We start from the raw sequence: 20,203 nt of genomic DNA, 5'->3' as shown, positions 1-20,203 counted from the left end.
TTGCTTTGATGTGAATATTGAATTTATTGTTATATAGTTTATAGTTTATGTTAATATAAAACGGATTGATTTACTATGCATTCCATACATGAGTAAGTTCTATCAGACCATTGAGTTACATTATCAGGTTGATTAGGTTTTCATATCAGGCAGACTCAGGTTGAAACCTTAGGATTCAGACTTATAAACATCAGTTGAGGTTAAACTTTCGCGACGCTTGTGAAAACAAGGAAAATACCAGCAGCTCTCGTTCATGGCAAAGCGCTCGCCATCCTCCAAGTTCTCTGGTAGTTTTCTACAAACAAAATAAAAAGTAATATGCAAGCCAAGCACAAACATAAATGCAACTTACTTGTGCAGCGTCTCGGGTAGTGTGAGGCAAAGAGCTGCGCCTATGAACATCAAGCAGCTTATGAAAATTGAAGGCAGCGGCTTATAGAACTGTGCCAGATAGATAACATAGAAGGCCAACGAGCTGGAGGCCAAGCCCAGCACATGTATATTGGAGACAGCTCGTCCACGCACACTTGTTGGAATTATCTCAGCTGCATATTGTATCTCCGCATCATAGCTGACGGTGGCGCCATAGCGTCCCAAGCCGATCATAACAGCAAGCAGCACTGCATTCTCTTTGGGATCCAGAAAGGCAATCAGAAATCCCGTTACCGTGGTTATAATGCCACCAACCAGCAGCGCACCACATGCCATGCCCTTGCGTCCGATTTTGTTTTGCAGCAGCAGAATTGTAGCACCCGCTGGCAAATAGTGCAGAGCAGTAATGGAGAAGAGCTTGAATGGCGGCATGCCCAGACCCTCCATATTGCGATTGATTACATCGTAGGATAGTGTTATGATAACTCTGTAAAATGTCAAGTTAATATTTTTAACTGCTGCTATACGGTTCAGCTTAACTTACGATTTGATCAGCAGTGTAAGCGTAAAGCGGCGCAGACGCGGCGTTCTAAACATGCCCATGAAGGTGTCTTCCTTATTTTGCTTTTGCTCTTGGTTAAGCTTTTGGCGATAATGCTTGACGAACTCATCATACTCCGAGTCTTCCACCTTGCGGCCATTGAACTTGGCCACCCATTTGAGACTTTTGACAGCGTCGTCGTATCTTTGCTTTGTCAGCAGCCACTGAGCGCTCTCACAAATGAATAGCGGATAGGCCAGCACACCCAGCGCTGGCAACGAGGCAATCCAAAGATACTTACGCCAGTTGCCAACCCAAATGGCAGCCCAGGGTGAAGTCACCAGACCAAAGCAATAGAAGAAGGCCAGTATAATGTTGAGGCCAAAAGTGCGACGCTTTGGACTCAGGTACTCGAATACTGAAATAAACATTGTTTACTTCAAGTTGCGCCAGCTAGCAGCATTCGAACTTACCCAGAATATACATAAGATAGTACATGGTATCGGTGGACAGGCCAGAAACAAAGCGACAGAAGGCAAACCAAGGCAGAGTATGCACAAAGGATGTCAAAAAGTCGCCGGAAGCGCCCGCCACAGTAGCCATTAACATGGCAGGCAGACGTCCAATGCGATCAGACAAATAGCCAAAAGTAATGGTGCCCACAACTGAGCCAAGGAAGAAAAACGATTGACCCACTGCCGGCTGATGCGACTTGTCGCAAACCCATTTGAGCTCAGTTGTCAGGCTCTCATAGCCGCTTTCACGCTCGAATATCCAATCCTGACAGGCTTCAGTCTCCGCGGCAATGCCAGTGCCGTTGACTACACCGCCAAGCTGCGTGCAGCTGGGATGAGTAACATTTGCATAGATATCGCGTATGGACTCTGCGCTCAACCCTTGCAGATCATCATGGGAGCACCTGCATTCAAAATGTTAGTTATTGATCTCTTCAACTGCTGGTTAACTTACCAATGCTCTGGCGTAAAAGTAATAAGAGTTTGCGAAAAGTAATGCAACGAGCTGAGAATATTCGTATAGCCGTAAAGTATTAGAATAACAAATTGAAAGCGACCAAAGTTGCCGCATTTATCAAGTATACGATCAAAATCCATATTTCAGTTTTTACTTAAGACGCAATGTACAATAGAAACAGAAAACAGACTTTAGCTACTTAGGCAGCCATTTAAACTACATGCTCTGCTTTTGAGAGCGATGTATTCCCTGTCGAGACGCCAACTGTTTTGATCTCTAATATTTTGAGCGACTGCCTTATATAGTATAATGAACGTTATCCATGTGTTTCACCAGATTAATGTGCGAAATTAGTAACAAAGACAAAGTTCGGCTATCTGTGCGCCTATCGGCCTAATACCTTGAGACTTAAGCAAACATAGTACAAAGCTTCAAATCCGCTGTATACCCAACTGCCGCTTTTGAGTTACATTTGGGGTCGCTTAGGCAGCAAACGCTGGATGTTGGTCATGTTCTTAGGTCATGCTCAGCAGCTTTGCTGCCTTCAGTTCTCTTCAAACTCTTTGAGAGCAATAAGTCATTGTATTTGCTGTAGGGGCTTGCACGCCATGTGCATCTTAATTTGTTTGCCTTATCAGGCAGTTAACTCATTTAATCGAGAGAGAGAGAGCAAAGAACCCAGCAACCGAACCAGTAGCTTGTTATTGTTGTGGCATTTAAGATTTTTGGCAAACGCAACGTTTGCTTAGGCCATAAATCAGATTAGAATTATTCGCGTCGGATGCTGTAAGTCACAACTGTATAAACAGAAATTCAAGTGAATTGCTCTCAACTTGTGTAGGCGCTAATTAAATTTTATAGTTCACAGGCTTAATTCTATACTAAGCAAGCCATGTGCATAGTATAGATTACAACTATATTGACTTTGCGCCTGGCCTGGCTTCACAGGATAGACAGCACCGGCCCCCCTAACATAAACAATTGTAAATTCGAGTGCTAAGCCCTGCTGACAGTTTAAACGCTTGCTCTAAATTTATAATACTTCGCTGACGTTTTCTTTTGTCTAAGCTTATTAGCGCTTAAAATTTTATTTGCGTAATCATAAAAATTTCTCATAAGTACTAGGCTTAAAATATAATTTAGTAAAAGCGTGCATACAATTCACAGCTTATCAGCTTCAGTTTCCATTACAGCAGCAGTTGGTTTTCGGTTTCGACTGCAACAGGGAAAGTAATACCAACTTTGGCCCCGACCAAATGTCTCGCCGTCCTGCAAAGTCTGTGGCAATTTTCTATAAAAAAAGCAGGCAATTAGTTATTTGCAGAGCTTATCAAGTTCATAACTTACTGATGCAAGGTCTCCGGCAAGGTCAAGCACAGCGCAGCGCCAATAAACATTAGCAGACTAATAAACAGCGATGGCAGCGGCTTATAGTAGGTGCCCAGAAATATGATATATGAGCTGAAGAAGCCAAACGCATAGCCCACCACATGTATATTGGACATGCCACGCCCACGCACGCTAGTGGGTATTATCTCAGCAGCGTATTGCGCTTCAGCATCGTAGGCGACCACAGCGCCATAGCGTCCCAGGCCTACCATTAAAGCCAGCAGCATCGCATGCTCAGCAGGATCAAAGGTGGCCACCAAAAAGCCAGTAACAGCGGTAATAATGGCACCTACAAACAACGAGGCGCAGGCCATGCCCTTGCGCCCTATATAGTTCTGGAATAGAATTATAGTCAGCCCAGCGGGCAAATAGGTAATGCCAGTAAATGAGAAAAGCATAAAAGGCGAGGTGCCCATGCCCTCCATATTGCGACTGGCGATGTCGAAGGCAACCGTTATGATCATGCTGTTAACAAATCAATAATTAATAATAAGCTTAGCAATGGGCGTGTTTCTGCACTTACGATTTGATAAACAATATGATGGTGAATTTACGCAGGCGTGGAGTTCTTAGCATGCCCATGAATGTGTCTGTTGCGGACTTTTGCTCTTCATTCAGCTTTTCGTTGTAGTACTTGATGAACTCGACGAATACAGAATCATCCACCTCGCGGCGATTGAACTTGGCTATGCGACGCAAGCACTGCGCTGCCTGATCAAATCTACGCTTGGTCAGCAGCCATTCGGCGCTTTCGAAGAGCAAGCAGGGATAGCAGAGCACGCCCAGCGCTGGCAGCGATGCAGCCCAAAGATAGTTACGCCAGCTGCCCACCCAAATGGCCAGCCAAGGTGAAATCATCAGACCCACGCAATAGAATATGGCCAGCACAATGTTTAGGCCCAGTGTGCGACGCTTGGGGCTCAGATACTCAAACACTGCAAGCCAATAGTAAGTACAATTTTTAAATTTAAATTTTTAAATAAAAGCACTTAACATACCCAGTATATACATCAATATGTATTGCGTATCAGTGGACAGGCCAGACAGAAAGCGACCAGCGGAGAAGAGCGGTAGCGAGCTGACAAACGATGTAATAAAGTCGCCAAAAGCGCCAGTCAGTGTGGTCAAGATGCAGGCAGGCAAACGTCCAATGCGATCGGCCAAATAGCCAAAGAATATGGTGCCCAGCACGGAGCCAATGAAGAAAAACGATTGACCCACTGCCAGCTTGTAGGCATCGTCGCATACCCATTTGAGCTGTACAGAATAATGCGGGATGCGAGTGTAAATATAGCTGAAAAGTGTTGCCTACTTTTAGGTTTACCTCAGTTGTTATACTTTCGTAGTTGCTTTCTTTTTCGAACTGCCAGGACTGACACTTGGTCTCCTGCAAAATCGAGTCATTGGCATTCCAGGTCATATAGCTGCATTTGCCGGCTGTGTACCTCCCGTTCGTAAACGCATAGATATCATTGTCGTTGGGCAGGCAGCTGCAATAACAAATTGTCAAACTGATATTGTCACTTGAGTTTAAATCAATTTACTTGTGCGGCGGCGTGAAGCTGATGATGGTCTGCGAAAAATAATGCAGCGATGAAACTATATTCGTATAGCCATATAGCGCCAATAGCACAAATTGATAGCGCCCGAAGCTGCCGCACTTCTCGAGAACTGCTTCGAAATCCATTTCGTATATCTAGCGCCCAATGCGCGTCTACTTAGCTCATTGGCCGGCGAGCGTGTGCCAAAAAAAATTAGCTGCAGCACTTGCTATATACATAGTAGCTATAGTAGATAGCCAACCCAGCGATACTCTACAATATCTACAGCTGATTAGTGTGCATTAAGAGAAGCGGCAATGTCATTGCCATCTAAGCGCGTGAAGACTTTTCTTATCTGGCTGGATTAGACGTCGGCGCAGGGCTTAGATAAATAAATGTTATAGATGCTGCTTAATTTGTTTTTATCTTTATGAGTGCACATGGCCCAAGTAAAAGTAGTAGTCTGAACAAAGTTTGCTTAGCTTAGTTGATGCCTTCGATAAACCTATAAAATAAAAGCTTACAATACACCTAAAAGTAAACACTGGACTCTGTGGAATTTGATAGCGATTTCATATTATTTGAGGCCAGCGTTGTCACAGACTGCGTGCGTTTCTCCATAAAGCTAAACGTGTACCAGTTTTCGTTCTTGCCAAAGCTCTCGCCCTCCTCCAATGAGCTGGGCAGCACGCGATGCAGTGTTTCCGGCAGCAGCAGGCACAGACAAGCGCCCAGCAACGAGATTAGCCCCAATATGATTTCTGGCATGGGTGCAAAAAATGTGCGCGTGTACAGAATAAAGGCGCTGAAGAAGGTGAAAGCATAGCCCATCACATGGACAGCGGCCACGCCCTGGCCGCGAACACATGTAGGTATCAGCTCAGTGGCATATTGTGCGCCCGAATTGTAGGCCACAGTGACACCAAAGCGTCCAATCACTGAAAGTGTCACCAGCAATCCAGTGGCTGTAAAATGAATAATTAATTAAAGAGTAAGCGGTATTAAATTGCACTCACTATGACTATTGGCGCCTGTCGTGGTATAGAGCACAAAACCCGTAACTGATATAAAAATGCCGCTGAGCAGCAACGACATGGAAGCCATTGCCTTGCGCCCAATGCGATCTTGCAGAGCAATGAGCAGCAGGCAGGCGGGTAGAATGGTGGCAGCGCTCAGCGAGAACATCGCAAATGGCGAAATGCCAAGGCCCTGCACATTGCGAGAGACAGCGTCGTAGCAGAGTGTAATGACCATCCTATATGCATGTCATAAAAACATTTTTGATATATAATATATATATATTTGCTGTTAACTTACGATTTAAAGAACAGTATAAGCGTATGGCGGCGTAGACGCGGCGTTTTGAAGAGGTCTATGAGATTGGGCGCGCTCTTTGTGCGCTGCTGATTGAACTTGCACTCTTCAATGAACTGCTCATAGTCGCTCTCAGCCACTTGGCGGCCATTCAGCTGGGCCACACGCTTCAGACAGAGCACAGCTTGTTCATACTTCTGCTTGGAGATGAGCCACTGCACGCTTTCCGGCACCACAAAGTAGAAGAGTGGCACACAAGCAAAGGGCAGCGAAGTAGCCAGCAGAAAACCGCGCCAGTTGCCCATGAGCACGGCAATCCAAGGCGCGCCCATGGAGCCCAAGCAATAGAAAATGCCTATGCAAATGCTTAGCCCAACAGTGCGCAAAGATGGACGCATGTATTCCATAACTGCAACACCCAGACTTTGCCTTAAATTGCCTTTTGTTGCCGACCAAACTTACCTAGTATATACATCATCAAAAAGTTGCTGTCTGTAGCGAAGCCCGATATGAGCCGAAAAACGCAGAAGAGCGTCAAGTTAGTGCCCCAGATGGTCAGCAGGTTGCCCAGCATCGCAATCAGATTCGCTACAATCAATATGGGCAAACGTCCAACTATGTCGGCTAGATAGCCCAAGAGCAGCGTGCCCAACACGGAGCCCACAAAGAACATGGACTGGCCCAGCGTTAGCTGCCACGCCTTGTCGCATATCCAGTTCAACTCGCTGGTGAAGCTCTTGTAGCCCATATACAGCTCATAGTTGTAGTTGTGACACGTTCTATTTGCCCAGCTTATATCCGCTGGCTGGCAACTGGATGCAGCTGGCGTTGGCGTTAGATCATCAGCGCACCTAATAAATATTAAGTATACGTCATATTGTTTTTTAACTGAACGCTGCTCTTACCAATACTTTGGCACAAAACTGATTATCGTTTGCGAATAGTAATGCATAGAAGAAAGCATATTGATAATGCAGAATAGCAACAGCATTAGCAGCTGCAACCGACTGCAGTCGCCGCACTTTGCCAGCATTTTATCCACTTCCAGCATCTTGAACTGTTTGTCAAATTGTCACTTGCTCAAGCTTCGTCTTTTCTGTCTCACTTGCAGCACATTTCACTATAACTTTCGTATGTTTTCGTCTCTCGTTGCATTTAGATAATTACTACAGCCAATTAGCGCAGCGTATTCCCTGCAACGTCTTTGCAATAAAAAAAAATAAAAAAAAACAAAAACAATTAAAGAATTACGTGTGACAGTTTACATGGATAGGTTGTGCATGTTAATGATCAAAAATATGCAAACTTACTTTTGAATTGCCAAATTGAATTTTATTATTAAGATAGTTATTGACTAATTTTTGTTTAAATAAATGTTTGAATCTCACAAGCTTAACAAATTAATTAAAAATCAATTCAGTAATTGAGGCAAATCATTTTCTTTCATTTTCTTATCGGATTGCTTTCAAACTCAGTTTCATTTTAAGAACACTTTTACTCTGGAATTAACTTGGAAATGCAGATAAACAAGCTGCACTCAACTGCACGCTATAAGACTCTGTGAGAGTCTCTCGAGATTGCAACATACATATAATAAAGGAGATGAGCAGAAATTGCGCATCAGCTTACATTATATGCTTATAGATTTGTTCTGATTTTGATTTTGCGTTACAAAATTTCAACTCACTAGGCATACAAGCTATTTTTTCTTAGTACACAAATAGCTTTAATATTAGAGTAATGGCAAATTGCCATATTGTTGTCAAAGTTTGATCAATTTGTTTATTATTGTCGGTTGTTTTCGCTTTTTTAACACGCTCTCTTTCTGTTTTTTTAGTCGTACATTTTTCACACAAGCGCCACTACAGAATTTTCAACAGTCAATGAGAATCTCGTTGTTTTTATAAATTTGTATTTAAAGCCCTTGGGTCAAACGCCGCACTTTGTCTCTTTGATAATGCTGATAATTTGAACAATGAAAATTCTATAAAAAATACTAGATACGATGCTGTGCATTTTCGACCGTCGCGCAGCAAAGTCAAGTTTAAAATGTCGCCCGCTCGAGAATTTCTATGCCTATAGAATATTTTTTTGTGTACTTTTCGTTTTGGCGTTGTTTATTGTTGTTTTGTTCTTAAAGTTAAATATATATTTTGACGCTGTGGTTGTCGAGCTCGGAATGATTTTGCATGCGATGCGTTTACAGTTATTATATCGCATTGTGACGTACCTTACTGTGTATATTATAATGTGCGTGCTAGTGGGTGGTTTAATGGGAGGTCGCACAGTTTTGTTAAGTAAATATTTAAATGATAATATGCTCGCCTTTCTGCAGAGTACCAATACGTTTATCGAGAGTATTCATATTGGATCAAAGGGCACTACACACGTTTTGCTTTTAAGGCGCATCTTTAGATTTTAGTGATGTCAACACCTTGTTTTGTTATAAACTAAGCTAACAAAATAAACGAAATATCTTATGATATTTTAAAAGGTATGCCAGCTGCGCATAAATATGGCATATATATTAAGTTAGCCGTGGACTTGGCCTTTTTAATCTATAAATATCTTAAACATTTGTGTAAATAAAAAACTCTGCCTTCGTTTTCTTAATTTTTATTTTGCATGATGTCTGCTTACAAAATTCATCCGCCCTTAAGCTTCATGTATCTGTATCTAAATAATAGTGCTTGTCACGTTATCCAAGCGCTCTCATACATTTTCACTTTCGACGAACTTGGCGTGCTTAGAAGAAAAACAGCGTCACAACAGTTTTCTTGGCCTCAACTTATTTTAGTTGTAGTAATAAGTTATACTATTGTTTTTATGTAAAACTTTCCTATACATCTTAAAGTTCCCTTTTTTTATTTTGGTGCATAGCAGGTCTTTGATACGTTTTACCAAAAGTATCTGCGATTTTGATTTTGCTACCTAATGTCCAACTCTTACTATTTGGCTAAATTACAGATGTTAACAGTTTGAAATTCACTACATTTTCACTTTAATGCTAATTTTTTATTAAACCAAATTTAAGACGTAAAAACAAAATAAATGCGATACTAAATCATTTAAAAATAACCCAATTAATTTTGATATAAATTTGATATAACTGAACGTTGACCGATAAAACCAATGTAAATATAGCGGATATATAATGTAAGTGAGGTGAGTATTTGTTGTGTTGCACATCAACATTCAAAGCGTGTTTTGTGTATTAGCAACCAATAATTGTTTTGTACATAAACAACCAAAGGCTGTACATCATCACTCTAAATTTGTTTTATACATCAACAACCAAGGGTTGTGTGGAAAATTAACAGGAATATTGTGTTGCATAACCAAAGGCAGTTTTAAATTCAAAAAAAAAATATAGTTTTTTTTTAGCCATATCTTTTACAAAATTCATCAGATTTTTGAATATTTTATTGCGTTATGCTTAAAACAAAGTTACATCATAAAAAGCTAAAAGCAAGTCTGCATCATTTGTTTTCTGGTCATAACATACTGTTTTATTCTCGACTTGATGCTTAAAATACAGATGCATCAGTACATTTTCAAATAACGAAAGGTTGTTATAGTGCATTAAGACAAAGAGGTGTTACAATGTTCGGCAATACGGGGATCTGTCCTCAGCTTTTGTGTAATGGCAATGTCTTCATCGGTAAGTGACTGCACCACTTGCTTTGAATCCTTGACCATAACATAGCTGGCTATAATAACCGTAGCAAAGACGGGAAACCATCATAGTTGTTGGTATAAATGTCAGTGGCTTTGAGCTCATCACCGATCTTGGACTGATCGCAGAGATCTGCAAGCAAGATGACATCCATACTGCAAGGTATGGGAACAGGTGATTCCTGCAGCGTTATCTTCTGCTAATTGCTCCAAATTAATTGATAACGGACCTATGCTCTGACAGTCGGGTCAAAAACCGGGTTTGACTTCTGTGTTCTGTGACTGTACAAAGGGCCTAGCACTTGACGCAATCGTATTTGATGACAAACAGCTGCAGCAACACGCCCGTGATTGCAGTGTCTACCCCCAAGGTGCGCACTTACTGATTAAGATGCAATTTACGAAAAGTGCGCAGCTTCTCGATCAGCTGCAACTCCGAAATGCGCACGTGTATCTCGTAGGTGAGAAAGATGGTGAACACCATATCCTTGGCGACCTTGTCAAAGATCTCTAGCAATTGAAACGGCGCTTCGGGCAAGAATTATGCCAGCCCCTTGTTGGCCAAGTACTTCCTGGACGCAAACGAACACTTGTTCTGCTGACGAAAAGTATACGCTCCACGATTATCCACAAACGTGCGCAGGAAGGATTGAAAGCGATTATCAATTTAATTGCGTGGCCCGAGCATGCGCACGCTCTCCGACATCTCTGAAAAGTCTTCCTCACCGTCCAGCATGTCTGGCTGGCTGACAATAATCTATTTGCATATAACATTTTATTTGGTTTATGTTTTCTATTCTATATTTACACTTACTCCATGTTGTCGCCAAACAGCTCCTCGCCGTCCTCCTCATTTTCATGGCGCCCAAAGTCGACAGCAGGCGATGTCCGACGATCAGCTAGATCGCGGGTCGTGTTTGCCGGCAGCGAGCTGGGATTGTCCTATGCAAATACGTTACATCTTTATATAAAAGAACTAGCAAGCATTTATAAACTTACCATTTTCAAAAAGTGAATATTTTTAATTTGCGAATAGTTTAGAACAAACTGTAAGCAATAATTCTAAATAATATTTTTATTTTCCGCCAAGACTAATTTGTTTAGATTAATTTAATTGTCCACTGTGGGGGTCCACCGATAGACTTATCGTTTTTGATTGTTGTTAGTGCTTTGTTTCTTTTTTTTTGTTGTTAGTGGTGGACTGAGTCCAGTGTTGTGTAAGAGAAGTAGAGCGGACGTTTGAAACAGGAACAGCGGGCACAGAGGCTTTGAGGCTTTGTTAGTTTGTTTTGTCAGTTCATTTTGTATGAAATATGCTGTGGAGTGCTGTAAAAAGTAAAGTATGTATTGTTACGTGTGTGTGGGCTGATTGGGACCCGCAGCCCTGAAGAAGGAGCTAGCCAGTGTAGTCCAAATCTAAAAACACACGGTCCGGTAGGCAAGGGACATAACAAAGAAAAGTAATATTGACTTAAGAACAAGTTCGAATGAACAAAAACCAAAATTAGCACATATAATCCACAATTGTGCGAGCCGTACAGCACCTTGCAAAAGCTGACTGATATGCATTTTAAAGCGCAAAATTTGAAAATACACAGGAAAAACATTTACAATTTTCATTGTAATAGTGTTTCATGTTTAATAGTGTTTTTCTTTAAGTTCTTAAGTGTCTTTGGGTTCTCAGCATATGGTATTTAGCTAGCATTTAATAAATTTGAAACGTGTAACGTGACACGCGTGTGCATGGCATGAATGCATTTTGTTAATGCATTATGAAATAATCACTGCACGTGATCTTCAAAGCTCTTTACGTGTTTGGACACTTTCTCAAATTTGCTGCGCCTTTTAATTATAAAATATACGACTAGGACTTGTACAAGGCTTGCGATTTATTGCACCGGATGGAGTCGCCTTTGCGAGTCTTATTTGCATGCAGCGACCGTGGGCCAGGCACACGCTGAATAATTGTACAATGACATTAAAGCCAAGTCACCAAGCTAGCTCCAGTAAATTGGAGTTGAGAAAGGGGCTTGCTGACTTTTTAGTCTGAGTACTCGTACCGTGTCGGTTGTTGGTTGTTGGCTGTCGGTTCAGCTGGGCAGACATACACAACTAGAAAGCGTGCTGAGTAATTGCAGCTTTAAATGACATTAAACGCGCATCGTGCAGTCTTGCCCCACACACACACACAACTCTACTACTTTATTTATTTATGTAAGTATTTGGCGTGGCTGTTGGCTGTGTGGGGTTTTTTGTTTTGCTGAAAACGGCGCTGGAAAACACATTTCTCAATGTGCTGCCGTGTTGCGCCTCATTGTGCGGCTTGCTGTTGTTGCAAGTGTACGTGCCACGGGACCAAATGTCATTTGGCCAATGCAAGCTGGCAAAAGCATAAGAAAACTTGCCCATGCCCGACTAAGTATTCAAGGTAGCGAATTATTCTTATTAAAATATGTATTTGTAAAGAATGTCTGAGGTCGAGTGAAATTTGTGTCATTTTTCAATGTGAAACTTAATTGATAGATGGCCACACGAGACAGAGAGCTGATGCTGGCAAAAAACATTTTTACATTGTTTTTAATTAATTATTCAAGCAACTTTCAAAAGGTTGCCCATAATTTGATGAAACGAGCTGCTTAAGTCGTAAAATATATGAATATAAGGCTGCTTGCAGTTCAAGCTTAATATATATGCATACATACATACAAGCTCATAAATTCATAAGTTAAGCTCATTCACATTCAACTTAAATACATAATATACTTACTACCCTTTTTGGCAGCCTTAGAGGCCATTTCAACTGCCGATTACTTGGGCAAGCGAGGTGTTAATAAGCGTAAAAGAAACAACTCAAATATGTACACGCACATACATACAGATGTATATAAAGTACACCGCAGAAATATGTACTGTACATATACATAAGCATATAAAAGTTTGGCAAATTACGATGTATAAAAATGGCGTCTCATTATGGTAAATTTAATATTTCATGGGCAATTTGCCAGGATTGAAACCGACACACTTCAAAAAAATTGCCAACACCACATACTTATGTGTGTTTTCACACACACACAACTCTCACACCTACTTACAAATTGGCATTTGTATGCGTACGCATATTCTTCATTCGTTGTGGCGTTGTGCCCCGCCCCCTTGACGCTGACGGGCTGTCAACTACCTTTGGCTCTACTCATACAATTTTAAACTCAATTAAAAGTTGGCGTTTTAGACGAGCCTGTGGCAAGCGTGTATTAGCCACGTTGATGACCTGCCATTATTCTGCCCTGACTTTTCCAACTGCTAAATGGCATTCATATTTAGTTGTCATTAGAAATGCGAGTGATATATATCAATGACTTTGCTGTGACACAAGGCAGGTAGCTACGCTACCGTGCGAATGCGCAATTTTCTTTGCCATCCTTTTTTTAAGTGCACTAAACATTTCCTATGCAACATCCATTGACACTAACTAGTTAGTTGCGCCCATCCAATTGCTATGCTTAGCCCGCATGGCCAATTTGCGCTTCAAATTGCCAGTGGGGTAGTGGGGTAGGCAGACAGTTCACGTGAATAATGAAAGCAAATCGGCAAGCAGCACAAAGTTAAATACTTCTAATGACAGAAAATGAAGCAAATGACGAAAAATTGTGCAAAAACAAAAGCAGACAAAAATAATAATGCATGTACATATACCAAAATGGCCGACGATGGACAAAACAATGAAGTTGATTCTACTCACCCACCCACTGAGCAACAGCGGCAGCAACCTAACACGCACTTGGTGTGGCGTAGTGTCTGTGCAGGGACTACCCACTGAGGAGCACAACCAACTGAATTACCCACCCATTTCAACAGTGGGCAAATCGAGAAAAGCATGTGCGCGGCATAATTACGAAGCAATTAGACGAAATTATTATTGAGGTCACACCGCAGTACAAGAGAGAGAGTGGCGCTGGTGTTGGAGCTGGCGATGGCGCTGGCGAGCTAGAACGATTTGCGGGTGCTAGCCTAAAGAACATATGGCCAGCAAGTACCAAGGGGATGCGTACGTCATTATCATTCATGGTACAAGTAAAAGCGGACGCAGTGCGATTACGACTAAATAAATGAACACAAAACAGACTGTGAAAAAATGTTGCAGCATTGGTTGGGGGCATGCTTACTTAATAAAAAGTACTTTTGAAACATTATTTTGAACTCGTAACTCTCATAAGCCCAATCAAGTATTCGTCATGCTCCGAGCTTACTCTACATACATATGAATTAACAAAAAAACAGACAATGCTTGTTTTGTAGCTCTAATGAGCAATGTGGGCTGCGGGTGTTGAGTGTCTAACTTTGTTTGATCAGCTGCCAGCGGGACCAATCACAATTTTCTGACCATATAAATCGCGTGTGAACTGAACTGCAGATATAGCAGAGCAGACACGTGAGTTTGCATTTAGCTGTTGCAGTCTCTTGGTCAACTCGATTGGGACCTCAAATTTCCTGCGGCAAATCGCGTGTGAGGAATTTAATAAAGTAGTCAAAACAATGACAGTGACAAGAACGTAAACAAGGGATGGGGAAGAGGGCGTCTGAAATTTGACGACCTTAATTCTCGCTAGGCAGCAAAGCAGCTAAAGACCTCGGCTTGCATGTTGATTGATTGGTCTAACTTTAGTTTTATTCTATTTGTTTTCATTTTCAGTTCTCTTCTACTCTGGCTGTGGCAGTTGCACGTTGCACACTTGCAGCAGGCGTTCAACTTTGTAGGTCGTTCGCAAAATCGAATGTCATATCGTAAAGACCCCAAAATATCGCTTGACTGAGAAGCTAAAGCTCGCAGGTACAAGGTCCTAGCATTGATTTTGATATTCTTGACGAGCATTAACTTGTCGTTCATACTATACATGTGCTGTTGACACTGACATTGTTGTTTGAAGGACCTGGCGCTTGTTTATGCAACATACATACATGTTTGATTTTTTGAAAACTTTTTGCGTATGCAAAATGCACCGTCAACTTGAAATCTGATTATGGAAATTCCATTAAAACTTTAATAGGCATGGCAAATGTTAGAAAATCACGCACGCGGCTAAATGTGGGCTGCAAATCGAGTTAGTCAGGCTGGAGCAGGAGGTGGGCGCGTGTGGCAGCTGCATTCAAAGCGGATGCGGAAATGGGATGTAAATAAAAGCAAACACGCATATGCAGCAGCAGCAGCTGCAACATCCACAGCAGCAACAACAACAACAACAGCAACAGTTGCGGCAAAAAATGCAGCGACAACTAAATTTAAAAATAAACTCTTTAATGCAAATTTCCATGCGAGCCAAACAAAATTACAGAACATTTTGTTGTTGCTATTGTTTATTACGGCATTTTGTTGTTGCACTGCGTGTTTCAATTAACCTATGTAAATTTAAAATTATTAGTTTAGTAAGGAAAACGCATTTTTTATTTTATTTGTGGCCCACTATTATTATATGGGCCTTATAAATAGCTGCTAAGCATCGCACCTGGAATAATGATCTGCCCTTAGATATGGATATTTAAGCTCAGATTGTAGCAAATTATAACTTATAGTACTGTGTTCACTAAATTACATTCTGTTTGTGCCCTACAAGCCGTTTTATAATTTATTCAATATTAAATTACTAGAGGGAGAGTGGGAGTGTGTGTGCCTAAAGAATAATAATAAAAATTCGCTTTAAGTATTCGCTTGCCTGCTTTCCTTTCGTCGCCATTTTTATTGTGTTTTCGTGGCCTAGCTATTTAGCATTTCAATTTGGTACATTTGCCAAATTGTGTAAAATTCGTAAGTGCTCGCATTTGCATTTGTTAAATGAGTTTTGGGCCCTAAGATATTCAAAAGTTGGCTTGGCAAATGCACCCGCTCTGATAGCCTTTATAATGACCTTTGATAGCAGCTGCTCTCGTTGTTGGCTGCTGAGTTCTACTTATTTGAGTTTTGGACTCGTGTATTCGCATTAACGCCATTACGCCAATTTGGCATCTTGCCCTGACAAAGGGCACTCGGAAAACTTTCATGCAGGTAACCCACCAACCATCAGCCATCAACCACCAGGTGGCTGCCACCACCTCTTTTGTTGTGCGCTTTTGTAAACTCAAAAGTCAAGTGAGCAAAACGGCAACAGCAGCAGCAACATTCCTCCAGCAGCTGCCAACTGTGTTGCACTTTGTTTGTTTTCCATTTGCCAGCCACACAGCATGCAGCAACATTTCACTTCGTTAAACTGAAGTCGGCTTTAATTACAACTTCAAACGTGTTTCTACCATTTAGCTTGCACTTTTTTGCTTTCATTCTATTTCTTCATCAATTTATTTCACGTACGAGCTTGACTAACAGCACTTAGTTGGCTTATTTATTAACTATGCAACACAATTAATTCTGCTCCAGAACTTTAACCGTTTAAAGGTTGCAACATAGCGCTGGCTTACAAGAAAAAGTTGTAAATATAAAAACTATTCCCCAATTTTGAGCTTTTGAATGTCACACTGGCATACAAGAATTCCTAAAATATAATGCTACAATGCATTTGCAAATTAAGACTAGCCAAGTGAAGATTATTAAAAATTGATAGCGTAGATATTTAAAGGATAGCCTTGTATTTCAATTTACTTGTGTGCAAGTTAATAATTTTATATACATAGCTCCTGAGCGATCTATTGTTGGCCTTATTTATAGTTTGTCATTTAAGCCATGCTCAAACCAAATGTGACGTCAAGCATGTCGCAGACTATCAATTGAATGTAATGGACAACGCATTTGATTTATTGGCTTCGGTGGGTCATTACACAAATTGTCGAACAATGGACGTGCATGCATGAGTATAAATATAAACATGTATTGTTTGCTTGCTAGCACTTATTTATGTAGATTGATGTTCATTTGCGATAAACATACAACTATTGACGCAAATTTGAATAAACATTTTCATTACCAAAATGTACTCCCCGATGACTGACAGCACACTGCACTGCATATTGGCTATAATCAATTACAATTGCAACTGCAATTCAGACTGACATTATTATATATTACTACAATCGACACCTAGTAAACTCATGTTAACATCTGTTGCATCAAAGTAGTTGTCATCCGCCACAATCTTTCCATTAACATAATTCTCTTCCGTTGTATTGAGTACGCCATCTTGAAACTTTTCACGAAACTTTTGAAAGAGCTCAACCTTAAGCCTATGCTTGCGCTGCTCTGCTTTTATGGCTTGCCGGAATGGTGCAGACATTTGCTAGTAAGATTTACTCTGATGCATGCACAATAATCTGAATATTCTCCAGGCTGCGTCCAGATGCCAACGCAGCGTTCAACGAAGTCGACTGCAAAGTTTGTAACCTTATTCGGGCACATCGCAGACTTCAGCTAGCAGTGGATCACTCGTATTCGTGTTCATAATTAACAAGTTAAAGTAAAGTATTGCTTTAAATACAAATTAGCCAAACTGACAGCCTATTATATTTGTATTAATTGCAATGCAATTGCCAAAAGCGACCTACATAAATTGCAATTCATTATTGGTATTGGAAAATATCGAAATGCATTGACAGTCCGATTGAGCTTTGGATTAGGCAGCAGCTGTATGAATAGAAAAGCCAGCAAATCTTGTCCATTCCAGTTGCTGCATAAATATTATTCAAGCCTTGGCTATTCACAACATTTCTTTGGCTTGTCGATGCTTTAGTGTGTGTCTGTGTGTTGTTCAGCAAAATTCGTTTAATTTCTTAAATTGAAATTATGGTAATTTCCTGTAGTCATGCAAGCCTTTAGCGCCGCATTTGGGATCAACGGTTGCAGGCAAAGGGGCAGCTAACTAAAAGTCAAGTTCATAAATTTAAAGTGAAGCCAGCTACTGCATAAGCTGCGGTCGCTGCTGCTATCCAAAAAACTTCGCCATGCCTCCCCCTTGAGTTTGACAGTCGATGAATGGTTTTGGGTTGTTGCCACTTGGGGCCACACACACTATGCATAGTATTTCGTCATTGAAGTGGCGTTTTCAAGGTTGCCCAGCTAATCGATAATAACTCGCTCCCAATTCGCTGCCCAGCACTGAGAGGGGACCGAGAGGGCGTGGGTGTCAACTGCAAGGCATTTATTTATAATGAAATTATTCAGCTGTTGATTTATGCTTTGCATGCGCCATTACAGCCGCACCCAAAAATGCTGCCGAAAATGACACATTATTGTTGAATGAATAAACCCCCGAACCACCCCACACAGACATCCAACACACACACAGGCAGACAAGGCAACCAAATAATCCTGTAAATGCTACACAGCCATATGGAATACTTTTGTTTTATACAAAAAAAAACTGGAGCACATATGACCCTGTGTGTTGCAGGTGAGCCCCTCAAGCCCAATGCTAAGCACAAAACTAAACTATTATTAATTTATAAATTAATTAAATCCCTTCGCTGCTGCACTGCGTCCTATTATTTCACATGCCTATGGCGCCTGCGTTGTAGACGGCGTTGCATATTTCTGGGGCTCCAAGTTTAATTTCTTTTGACGGCAATATACATCTGTATGTATATGAAAGTTGCGCTGTGATATGTACAAAATATAAATTTCATACAAACAAAACAAATCACCATTTAAGATTTGGCATTTGCATGGAACGTAGGCGTTAGCATACCTGTTGAGATGTGTTGCTGTTAACCTCGGGCCAGCTGCTTTCAATTTGTACGTACATAATGCTAATGCGTGGCATGCTAAATATGATTTGCACGATTACGGGACGAAAGGATTACCATTTGGTCTTCATTAATTGGCAGACAACAAGTGCAGCTGTTGCACAAGTAAAGGTGCCAACCATGAACGTAGCTAAATTTTCATCATATCTGGCTAGTCTATTGGCTAGAGCTAAACAACGCCTGAAGATCAAATAAAATTAATCATAACTTTGTCAAAAATTATCCGAATTTAAATACATTTTTGTTCAAAAGCATTTAAGGCATTTCAGGCATGAAACTCTTAAATCGGACGCATCAACAACGAAAGCTTATTGTGCATGAACAAAAAGAGGATGTGTGTGTTGTACATAGTTCTGTTATAGTTATAGCTTTTTAGAGGTAGAAAAATGCAACCGTTTGTTGTTGATGTAACTCTTTCTTGCTTCAGTTAAGTTGGCTGTATTGAATCATCCGATTCTTGAAGGTGATGCTTTGTTTGTTCACTAATTTGCTCATAGATTTTGTTGTTAATGCACAAAACAATGATTTGATGTTGGTTTGGGTTTCGGTTGTTTATGTTCAACACAGCTTTTGGTTAAATAAACACCAAAGTAAATGAAATAAAACGGGAAAACGCAAATTAATTTTACTGATTTAGCATCATGTGAATAGCCAAGATCATAAATTGATTTTTTTTTAATAAATGTGAGCATTAATGTAAATAGAAATTTATTACTAGTACAGTATTTATAAAAATTTTCGATAAATTGTACTTTAATTTTCATCATCGACCCATGGCGACAATAGGACTTTAAGTAATCGAAGCAGTTGAAGATTACGCAGCAGTTCTTGTCAGCAAACATAACCATAACTAGCACTATCTAGCGCTCTTGGTTGTGCTTCATACACAAGCCAAGACACAACCACAAAGTCAAGCTAACTCACTTATAGATTTGAATAGCAATGGCGGGCAAACAAAAACCACGCCAGCGCTACTCGCTTTGGGGAAACACTTGCTTGCCTGCCAACTTGATTATACAAACATACATATTGCGCTCTCATGGTTGTAGCCTAGTTAGTTGGGTTTTGTTGCCATGTTGCAGGCAGCGACGGGCAACAAGCTGGAAACGAGTGTGCGTGTGTCTGTATGTGTGTGTGTGTGTGTGCTTGTTTGTGTGGCGACGGTAGCTTGTGCTGCAGCTCAACTGTAAACATCATCATTGGCGCTGGCAGTGCGAGCCTCGGAATTGAAACTGGCAAAAGCAAAAGACTACCCCGAACCGAACCCCATGTGTCTATTTCAATGCGTTGGCTTCTGATGCCGACAACAACGTCGATGTGGATGTGGATGCCTTTGATTTTATTTCACTTCATTTCATTTTGTTGTCGCGACTGCGTTGCTACGCTGACGCAAATCTTGTGGCATGATTTGGGTGTTGTGGGCGTGGCTGCTGCTACTGCTGCCAGTCACCCACATTCAACAGAATCAACGGCCCGGAATTGCGTACAACAACGATTTAAGATTATTATATTTATTTTCTTTTTTGTTTTATGCTTTTTGCCAGCCAAAAGCAAACGCCATTTTGCGCTAGTATAAGTATGCATGAAATTTCTGTCGAGTACACTTCATACTTGTAGATACTTAATGCAGCTATTAGATAGATATATGTAGATAAAGCGCAGAGCCAACGCAGAGCCA

The 20,203-nt window shown here is 40.9% G+C and overlaps 3 protein-coding genes across 4 annotated transcripts; all 3 read right to left on the bottom strand.

Moving 5' to 3' along the window:
• Positions 1 to 4: 4 nt before the first annotated feature.
• Positions 5 to 2,139, bottom strand: LOC108603228 (organic cation transporter-like protein). Its single transcript, XM_017991843.1, has 5 exons — positions 1,883 to 2,139; positions 1,387 to 1,832; positions 917 to 1,331; positions 353 to 859; positions 5 to 295 (listed from the first exon to the last, which is right to left on the bottom strand). Exons 1-5 carry the CDS (start codon positions 2,023 to 2,025, stop codon positions 169 to 171), a joined length of 1,638 nt encoding a protein of 545 aa, XP_017847332.1. The 5' UTR covers positions 2,026 to 2,139; the 3' UTR covers positions 5 to 168.
• An 876-nt stretch (positions 2,140 to 3,015) lies between these two features.
• LOC108602335 (organic cation transporter protein) lies at positions 3,016 to 5,050 on the bottom strand. Its single transcript, XM_017990424.1, has 6 exons — positions 4,819 to 5,050; positions 4,599 to 4,764; positions 4,273 to 4,531; positions 3,798 to 4,209; positions 3,233 to 3,739; positions 3,016 to 3,176 (listed from the first exon to the last, which is right to left on the bottom strand). The coding sequence occupies exons 1-6, from the start codon at positions 4,959 to 4,961 to the stop codon at positions 3,047 to 3,049; spliced, it is 1,617 nt and encodes a 538-aa protein (XP_017845913.1). The 5' UTR covers positions 4,962 to 5,050; the 3' UTR covers positions 3,016 to 3,046.
• Positions 5,051 to 5,220: 170 nt separating this feature from the next.
• On the bottom strand, positions 5,221 to 8,261 carry LOC108602013 (solute carrier family 22 member 1). Of its 2 annotated transcripts, XM_017990016.1 has the most exons (5): positions 7,035 to 7,331; positions 6,592 to 6,980; positions 6,133 to 6,538; positions 5,832 to 6,070; positions 5,221 to 5,780 (listed from the first exon to the last, which is right to left on the bottom strand). In XM_017990016.1, exons 1-5 carry the CDS (start codon positions 7,178 to 7,180, stop codon positions 5,347 to 5,349), a joined length of 1,614 nt encoding a protein of 537 aa, XP_017845505.1. In that variant the 5' UTR covers positions 7,181 to 7,331; the 3' UTR covers positions 5,221 to 5,346. The 2 variants fall into 2 exon arrangements, with proteins under 2 accessions (XP_017845505.1, XP_017845506.1); XM_017990017.1 differs by lacking the exons at positions 5,221 to 5,780; positions 5,832 to 6,070 and adding an exon at positions 7,817 to 8,261 and having other exon boundaries at positions 6,129 to 6,538.
• Between the last annotated feature and the right edge of the window lie 11,942 nt (positions 8,262 to 20,203).

This window comes from Drosophila busckii, chromosome 3R (genome assembly GCF_011750605.1).
Source record: "Drosophila busckii strain San Diego stock center, stock number 13000-0081.31 chromosome 3R, ASM1175060v1, whole genome shotgun sequence".
NCBI classification, from domain to species: Eukaryota; Metazoa; Arthropoda; class Insecta; order Diptera; family Drosophilidae; genus Drosophila; species Drosophila busckii.
The sequence above is the reverse complement of the archived record's forward strand: the minus strand, read 5'-3'. Positions and strand labels throughout refer to the sequence as shown.